Below are 10,000 nucleotides of genomic sequence, written 5' to 3'. Positions count from 1 at the left end.
TAAAAGACAAAGTAGAATAATTATCAAGGCAGACTCAGAATTTGTAACTCGGCACAGTTAGCAGAAAGCATCTGATAACAGTTTGGTCTTAAGTCTAGATTTAAAACTGGCTACAGTTGGGGCCTTTTTAATGTCATCCGAAAAGTTGGTTCCACAGTTGAGCCGCGATAGCAGCTAAAAGCTGCTTCACCATGTTTAGTTCTAACTGTAGGTTTTACTAGCAAGTTTTTCACCTGGGACCTGAGAGGACGAGAAGGTGTGTACTGCTGAAGCATGTCTGACAAGTATTTAGGTCCTGCTCCATTTACTGATTTATAAACAAGCAATAGTGCTTTAGTGCAGGCCTAACTATTTGCATACTAATGAAAAATCATGGATGGATGTGGCATTCTGAGAGTCTGGTCACTCACGATTGGGAAACCTTTCAATCGCGACGGGTGTAGACTTTGCGCTGACTTTGAAATCATTGGTCCAGCCTAACCAGTCACATTGAGCAGGGATTCCATTACTTTGCTTAAACTTTACAAACTGGCAGTAAACAGCATTGGCAGTTAGGAAACAATGTATGCAGGCCTACCTTTGCTGTAAATAAATGTACACATTCTTCGGACTGCAATTTTTGATGTTTGCAGGCGTAGCTACTATTGGTTATCACTTTCAGACACTTTATCAGCCACTTTCGATTTCAAAACTATATTATCATCCCCTCTTGTCGCTAATTGGGCAGATAATCTGCCGACTGATGGAAACGTTAGTGAACTATGGTGTTCCAGACTAGTATCTCCCTGAAAGGAGTAAGATAGGTGGGCGTGGCCAGGCTAGCTTTCTGACACCTCTTTTCAGGGCATAATGACGTCTCTTCTTCTCACAATTATTCTGGAATCTCTGAATAAAAACGGCCTCTGTTTGTTTGTTGTCTTTCTTTGTTGCCCTGCGGATTTCTCTGATGTCTCCCCCTCTGTCTTTACCATACCCCCATGCTTCACTGCCCTCTCCCCTCTGGTTATGAAAGTTTGGCAGATTTGGAACACTCTGTTCAGTGAATGGTTTGTGCAATATGTTCAGATAGTGTAGCTCTATGGCTGTGTATGTAGGCCTGTGTGTGTGTGTGTGTACAAAGTACACGCCTGTGTGTCAGGTTGGACAGCAGTGTCAGCTTGTCCTTGAAGGCTCTTGCCAAACTGTCTCCTAGGGTATGTGCGTGCATTTGTGTGTGTGCCTGTTTGTGTGTGTGTGTGTGTGTGTGTGTGTGTGTGTGTGTGTGTGCTTGCGAGAAGCAATGCCTCTGTGGCAGTGCTCCACCAAAATATGAACTGAAACCAGAAAGTGTCACTCGTGTGTATCTGTCAGAGCTGCCAGAGCCGGCGTCCTTCATGGGTTTGGACGCAAGAACAAGCTGCACCTCAATCCTGCTGACATCCTCTTCTTTTCTTTTTTCCTCTCTCTTTATCTCTCTGTATGTTTGTGCGTGTGTGTATGTGTATTTGTGTGCCATTGCACATGAATGCACTTCTGCATTTGAATATGTGTGTGTGTGTGTGTGTGTGTGTGTGTAGGCCTGTCGGTATCAATGCAGCTGCTGCACGGCGATATGGAGCAGCTAAGACGAGAGTACATGGTGCTGTTCACCCGCGGCGTGTCCGTCACCAAGAAGCTCGGCTTCTCCGACATCATCATGCCAGGTGAGGTGCCAACGTGCAAACATGCCGTTATCACGTCAGCATGAGCCCAAACCCATCCCAGGGACACGGCACGACTCTAATCATCTCTGCACAGTGCAGATGGCAAAGTCACCAGCTATCAAACCAATGCTGTAGCCTAAACTATTTTGCACTTCAGAATTATAACCATGCACACACAGGTGGAATAGTTATGGTGATATTGCAATAAGTTCACAACCACAAAACATGTATGATACATTTCACAGTTCAGAAATGGTCAAAAATGTGTGTACATTTCAGCACTCCATGAAATTATGCAGAGGTGGTCACCTGTGTTATTCAGCTAGTTCATTTAAGTAAGATATTGGTCATTGTAATGGCCATCTAGCCTATGGCCTACTTGGTCTTCCTTTTTCAGGACGTACCCATATCTGGGAACGTATGATGTAAATGTTTGCATATGGCTTATGTCAGGCTTTATATCAAGAGAAAAAAAATATTTGTGTCTCATTATTTGATTTTCGGCATATTTTTGCATTAATGTCACTAGGAAGCATCCAATAGAAATATATTCATTTGTCTGTGTAAGTGGGATTGGCTGGAACCTGACAATATAAGAACCATGATAGTGGGATAATCTCTGGCTGAGCAATTTACAAAAATGTATGTACTGACAACTAGTTTACATTAGAATACATTATAATTTCGCTCCAATGAGACTATGTGTTGCAATTTCAAAACCGGATTACTCAGGAACTGCTTATTGCATGAGGCATGCTTTATATCCTCGTATTCGGTACAGTTTGCTGTTTATTGTGATAACCCCAGGGCTCCCTTGTAAAAAAGATTTGAATATCTCAATGGGACATCACTTGGTAAAATAAAAGATAAATAAAAATAAAATAAAATTAGTCGATCACAAGTGGTTGAACAGGTAGATCTATAGATAAACTCATCTTTCAGGCATTTGACCGAGTTGACACTTCAGCGTGAGAAATCGGGGGTGTGGCGTGTGAGTGTGTGAAACTAATCAAACATGTGTGTCTCACGGCCAATGCGTGAGAGTTGGCAGCCCTGTGACTACCACCACCATCTGTCCCAGTTTAAGTGTCACATTAACCAAACACTGACCATCAAACTAAGTCTAAGTCTAAGTCTGCTTTATTGTCAATTTCTTCACATGCCAAGACATACAAAGAGATCGAAATTATGTTTCTCAAGACAAGACATATTTTACCAATTAAGTCCACAGACAAACATAACATTCAAGTAAACAATAAAAAGTAAATAAGAAGGCACATACAGTACAATGAAGAAATAAGAGCAGCAAAACTGGGTTAAAATTGTGCAATTGTGCATAGACAGTCAATATACAGTAATAGTGCAAAGTCAGGCCAATAAATGGTTGAGGTAGTTCTGTTTGACCTAAGTGAGCAAGTGGCATAGTGGTGCAAGTTATGTAAGAGCAGCAGAAGTGTGTTGTGTTTTCAGGACAACAGGACAACAACAACAAGTTACAAAGTGTGCAAAGTGTGCAAGTGTACAAGTGGAGTAGTGCAAGTGGAGTAGTGCAAGGCAGCCATTTGGGTCCAAAGTCCAGGATGTTATGTAGCTGAGGGTGGAGGGGGAGAGGGGGGAGAGAGTTCAGCATCCTAACAGCCTGGTGTATGAAGCTGTTGGTGAGTCTGGTGGTTCGGGAGCGCAGGCTTCTGTACCTCTTCCCAGAGGGCAGTAGAACAAACAAATTGTGAGCGGGGTGACTTGCATCACTCACAATTGTGGTCGCCTTGCTAAAGGGAGAGCAGATAGCTAACAAACGTTCAGAAAAAGTCCTGTTGGTAAATTTGAGGAAAAGTCTTTATATGCTGGGCTATAAAGGGGCTATTTCACACAATTTAAGGGTGCTGAATTCAAATATTTTGTTTACCAAGCTCAATTTTGAGTTTTAAGCTTGCTAATTAGCATAATTAGCATAATTCACATACTTTTTGGTTTTGCCATCAGATATCATAGGAATTGCAAAAAATAAGGCAAAGAAGCAAATGAAAATAAGCTACAACTAAAATATAAATTGAAATAATAGCTAAAATTCAGTATGACGTTTAGAAACAAAATAGATGCCTCGATAATAAATTTATAGAATAGTAGGTGACTGCTCATTTTTCTGTAGAAAGTACTTTGTCACTAACTATTATGAATAGTTGTCAGTCTTTACAGAGGATTTACACTGTATTTTGTGACTGTGCTTGCCTAGTTAAAACATCTCACTGGTGCTCTTTCCTATCATTAAAATTCCAGACATGCAGAAAAATGGAAGAGTGTGCATGTTTAAGGAGTGCTGATGGAGATTGCATTATTTGCAAAAAATGTATGGTTATGGTTATGGGATTTTGCAGACACCTTTGTCCAAAGCGACACACAAATACAAAAACAACATAATATTTAAAATATAACAGGGAACAGATTAGAATGTTGGTCAAACTATAATAAGGAGGATAACAATAATAAACAACAATGTCAATTCAATCAATAGCCTAATAAAATAAACAATGAAAATGAGGGGAAAAGCAATAATAAACAATAATGTCCATTCAATCAATAGCCTAATAAAATAAAACAATGAAAATGAGGGGAAAAGCAATAATAAACAATAATGTCCATTCAATCAATAGCCTAATAAAATAAACAATGAAAATGAGGGGAAAAGCAATAATAAACAATAATGTCCATTCAATCAATAGCCTAATAAAATAAACAATGAAAATGAGGGGAAAAGCAATAATAAACAATAATGTCCATTCAATCAATAGCCTAATAAAATAAGCAATGAAAATGAGGGGAAAAGCAATAATAAACAATAATGTCCATTCAATCAATAGCCTAATAAAATAAACAATGAAAATGAGGGGAAAAGCAATAATAAACAATAATGTCCATTCAATCAATAGCCTAATAAAATAAGCAATGAAAATGAGGGGAAAAGCAATAATAAACAATAATGTCCATTCAATCAATAGCCTAATAAAATAAACAATGAAAATGAGGGGAAAAGCAATAATAAACAATAATGTCCATTCAATCAATAGCCTAATAAAATAAGCAATGAAAATGAGGGGAAAAGCAATAATAAACAATAATGTCAATTCAATCAATAGCCTAATAAAATAAACAATGAAAATGAGGGGAAAAGCAATAATAAACAATAATGTCCATTCAATCAATAGCCTAATAAAATAAGCAATGAAAATGAGGGGAAAAGCAATAATAAACAATAATGTCCATTCAATCAATAGCCTAATAAAATAAACAATGAAAATGAGGGGAAAAGCAATAATAAACAATAATGTCCATTCAATCAATAGCCTAATAAAATAAGCAATGAAAATGAGGGGAAAAGCAATAATAAACAATAATGTCCATTCAATCAATAATATAAAAAACAATGACATGGTAAGACTATATTAAGGAGAATATCAATAATAAACAATAATGTCAAATTAATCAACAGCCTAATGGAAATAAAACAATATTATACAAACCATAACGCATAAGAAGCACTTAAAGAACTAAGTGCATGTTGAACAGGAATGTCTTTAGACCCCTCTTAAACAACCCAAAACTACCACAGGAACGGAGAGAACAGGGCAACTCATTCCAACAACATGGAACCACTGAGGAAAAGATTCTTTGATTAGACCTAGTGTTTATGACTGGTCGACATAACAGACGCTCATCAGAAGACCGCAGTGGGCGGTTGGGGATGTATGCCTTGATTATTGAATTAAAATAACTAGGAGCAGATCTAGTCAGTGTCCTATAGGCCAAAGTGAGAGATTTAAATTTAATTCTGGCTACTATAGGGAGCCAATGGAGAGTAACTAGGAGAGGAGTTACATGTGTCCTCTTCGGCTGATTGAAGATCAGGCGTGCTCCAGCATTCCAAATCAGCTGTAATGATCTTATTACACAAGCGGGTAAGCCAACTAATAGTGAATTACAATAGTCCAGCTTGGAGATGACCATGGTTTAAACAAGAAGTTGTGTGGAATCTTGTGTCAGATAAGGTCTGATCTTCCTAATGTTGTAACGCATAAACTGACATGATTTTGCAACAGAAGCTACATGCTCAGAGAAGTTAAGTCGGTCATCAATTACAACGCCCAAGTTACGTGCCGATCTAGTTGGGGTCAGTGAAGTTGAGTCAAGCTGGATGTTAATCTGTTGGTGAATAGCTGTTTTAGCTGGAAACACCAAAACAATTTAGACAAGATATCCTTTATAGTGCAACAAAAAGAAACATTCTCCAGTGCATCATTACTGCATCATTACTGCATATTATGATGCTGAAAGGGAAGTGGACATAGGACAAATCCTTAGCTATGAACTGATTAATGTCCCTGTACTGTAGCTATTGCAGATAGCAATGGTTATTTGTGAAGTGGAAATAAGTCTATCCTCACTCAAGTGCTGTCTAGCAATGTGGAATGTCCAGTAGTGATCACTGCAAAAACTGCTCATTCAACACTGGTAATAGATGCTCAAGATCTAGTTATGTCTTTAGGACACCCATCTGACTGCAGCACATTTAAGAAGTATGCAGGAAAGTTTGTAAGAAACTTTTGTATTGTTATTTGGTATTTGTTATATGGTAGCAAATGATGTTAACTATCAAAGAAATAGACCTAATGTAGGAATGCACACAGATATTGCAACAGATAATGGTGTAGGCCTATCTGATTAAGACCTGAGTGGTTGAAACATACTTATTAAATTACACTGGGAGCAAAGAAGACTATCTTCACTTTTTTCCCTTTGTAACTGTGAAAGAAATCCCATAAACACGGGAAGGCCTAGGGTATCAGATGGCCTAAAGATTAGGCTCTTCTGCATAGCATTAAGTGATTTGCATGCAGTAATTTGAACACTGACCTTGATCTAGCCTAATTTGGCTATTTAAAGGTAATTTATTGCCAAAACACCACACAATATAAATGAGCTATAACAAACAATAAAGGACTTAATCACACACAAACTACTATTTTACTGACTACAAAAATAATAATTCTGTAGGAAGTTTAGAAGTTTAAAACCCAGAATTGACCAAAAGTCAACCAAATTCAACACAAATGACTCAATACACTTGGAAGAGGCCTGCGTCCTTTCTTTTCCAGATATTTTAGGATTTGGATATCGTTTCAGTATCGAGTATCAAGATATTTATGGCAGGTATTGTATCAAAGTCATAATTTTGGTATCGTGACAACACTATGCCAGAGCCACTCTGTTTTCTACATGTCGAGGATCGGAGGCTCTACCACCAACAAGTGATGCTGCTCAATGGCATAGAAGAGCTCATTATCAAGCTTTAGTATGGAGGCAAACACACATACCAAATCCAGTGTTACTAGAAGTAAAATGTTTTTTACTTGTCGGTTGTTGCTGACGGTAGATGCAGTTCTGCATTAGGCTTATTCCCGCTATCCAAGTTCATATGTACTAGGATATATTCTGAGTTGAAGGTTATCAATGGAACTTGTTATTGTGATGAAATGCATAAAACACCACATGAGTGACTCACTATGTTAGCAATAAAAATATGGTTTATTACATGTTAACTGTAATCATGTTCCTATTAAATACATTAATAAACTTTAGTATGGTTTCTTTAATGCTCAAACATGTATTTAGTGTATTTAGAGAACACTTTTATGTGGTTTTAGTGATTACTTCTGAATTCAACCCAATTTAGGGAAAAATAAACAAAGAAAATCACTATTTAATGTTAAAATGCTGATTATGTGGCTTAGAACTCAGAATTGAGCTTGGTAAACAAAATATTCAGAATCGGCACCCTCAAATTAGGTAAGAAGGGTGGTTTACCAACTTTTCCTCAAATTTGCCGTCAGAAGTTCTCTTCTGTGAAGCTGCTCTCCCTCTATGCGGGTGAGGTGGGTGGTGTAAATGTCTTTCAGGGACGGGAGTGAAGCACTTCCAGCTGTGTTCACTATGCGCTGCAGGGCTTTCCTGTTGTATTCAGTGGAGCTTCCGCCCCACACAGCGATACAGCTGGAGAGGATGCTCTCAATGGAGCCTCGCTAGAATGTGGTCATGATGGCTGGTGGAGCACTTGCTCGCCTTAGTTTCCACAGGAAGTAGAGGCGGCGCTGAGCTTTCTTCGCCAGTAATGGTCCAGGAGAGGTCTTCACTGATGTGCACCCCCAGGAATTTGGTGCTGCTCACTCTCTCCACCACAGCACCGTCGATGGTCAGTGGCAGGTGTTGGGTGTGACCTCTCCGGAAGTCAACAACAATCTCCTTGGTCTTGCTGACGTTCAGCAGGAGGTTGTTGTCCCTGCACCACGTGGTCAGAAGGTACTCGTCGCCCTTGGTGATGAGACCCACCAGAGTTGTGTCGTCAGCAAATTTCACTATGTGATTTTTGCTGTAGGTTGCAGTGCAGTGCCCCCGTGCTCAGTGTGATGCTGCTTGAGATATTGTTGCCAACACGTACTACTTGAGGCCTCGGACAGAGGAAGTCCAGTAGCCAGTTGCAGAGGTAGGTACTGAGTCCCAGTTTGTCAAGTTTGCAGATGAGTTGTTGTGGTATTATGGTGTTGAATGCAGAACTGAAGTCTATAAACAGCAATCTCACATATGAGTCTCCAGGTGTTTCCAGGTGGGTGAGGGCTGGGTGGAGGGCAGAGCAGATTGCATCCTCTGTGGACCGTTTGGCTCGGTATGCAAACTGGAAGGGGTCCAGGGTGGGGGGGAGAATGGATTTGATGTGTGACATGAGAAGTCGCTCAAAGCACTTCATGATGATGGGTGTCAGTGCCACAGGGCGGTAGTCATTAAAGCAGGATGGAGCAGTTTTCTTCGCCACAGGTATGATGGTGGCAGCTTTGAAACATGATGGGATGATAGCTTGCTTCAGGGAAGTGTTAAAGATGTCTGTGAAGACATCCTTAAGCTCCTCAGCGCAGTCCTTCAGCGCACGACCTGGGATGTTGTCTGGGCCTGTTGCCTTACGGGTGTTGATAGCAGCAAGTGTCCTCTTCACGCTGTTGGCAGAGAGGCACAGGGGCTGCTCGTGTAGAGGGGGAGGGGTCTTTTGTGGGCAAGTGCTGTTTTGTGCTTCAAAGCGAGCAAAGAAGCGGTTCAGATTGTTGAGCAGAGGGATGTTACTCTCACAGCTCTGTGGCGCGGGCTTGTAGTCCGTGAGGGCCTCAATGCCCTGCCATAGGCTTTGTGCGTTCCTGCTGTCTTTTGAAGTGGGTGGTTATCTTGTGAGTGTATTCCTTTTTTGCTTCCTTGATGCCACGGGACAGGTTGGCTCTCGCTGTTCTCATGCCAGCTTCATCCCCAGCTCTGTAGGCTTTGTCTCTGGCCCTCAGCAGCCTGAGGACATCCCCTGTCAGCCATGGCTTCCAGTTAGCCCGAGTTGATGTCTTTTGTGTGGGTCACATCACCGATGCACTTGGTGATGTAAGAGAAAACCAACGCACTAATCAAGATGTGACTTTCACACCAGCTATCTCAAACCAAAATTAAACACCAACAAATCAACCACTATCATCACCACCACCATGGTAACCATCACCCCCACAACTAGCCTGGCGAGCCAGACCCACATTAAAATGTAGGGTCTGGGCACTAACCGTTCGCAGTGCTTAGTCCGAGGGGCGGGATAATCAGTTGTCTTTCAAATTCCCTCTGCACGCAATAGGATGCAATAGGATATTTGTTTTCAAGTATCAGGGAATTCAAGCCAAACCCTTGCAACTCTGCCATCAATCATTATGTTAAGTCCACCAAACGACTCTATACACGATTTCAATGCCCTGATTAAGTTTTGATTTCTGGAGCTCACAAGCCAACGGAGAGTTGCTAGACTAGCCCTGGCAGCAAATGTAATTTGCTGCCGCTAGGGGCGCGTCTAGATTTCTAGGCTACCCCACAACCATAATCACTCCCATCGCTGTCACCATCACCACTGCCTTCAGTTCTCTCATCATCGCTAACCGAAAGTATTACTTTCACTATGATGGCACAGCGCAAATAGTAAATTCCTCTCACATCCTCATTATAAATGAAGTCTGGCCACATCACTCTCGCACACACACCCCGCCACATCACTTCCCCGGAATCAGATGACTGAACAGAGCTGAACCGTGACACCTGCCAACACACAACTGGCCTTATCAGTGCAATCAGCAACCTTCCTACACAGGTTGCTGTGCTAACCCCGGGTATCACTCTCTCTTCCTCTTACAGCGATCACCACACACACACACACACACACACACACACACACACACACACACACACACACACACACA

At 40.9% G+C, this 10,000-nt stretch overlaps 1 protein-coding gene across 4 annotated transcripts in view; it reads left to right on the top strand.

Moving 5' to 3' along the window:
* Positions 1–10,000, top strand: part of dock4b (dedicator of cytokinesis 4b) — a 152,341-nt gene that overhangs the window by 67,602 nt on the left and 74,739 nt on the right. For all 4 annotated transcript variants that reach the window (XM_048267639.1, XM_048267640.1, XM_048267638.1 and 1 more), the window contains exon 13: positions 1,557–1,682. In XM_048267639.1, coding sequence (XP_048123596.1) covers positions 1,557–1,682 — 126 coding nt within the window. The remainder of the gene's footprint in view (positions 1–1,556; positions 1,683–10,000) is intronic.

The sequence above is a fragment of the Alosa alosa genome, chromosome 17 (assembly GCF_017589495.1).
Source record: "Alosa alosa isolate M-15738 ecotype Scorff River chromosome 17, AALO_Geno_1.1, whole genome shotgun sequence".
In the NCBI taxonomy this organism is placed as follows: Eukaryota; Metazoa; Chordata; class Actinopteri; order Clupeiformes; family Clupeidae; genus Alosa; species Alosa alosa.
Note: the sequence above shows the minus strand (reverse complement) of the source record. Positions and strands in the feature narration are given on the sequence as shown.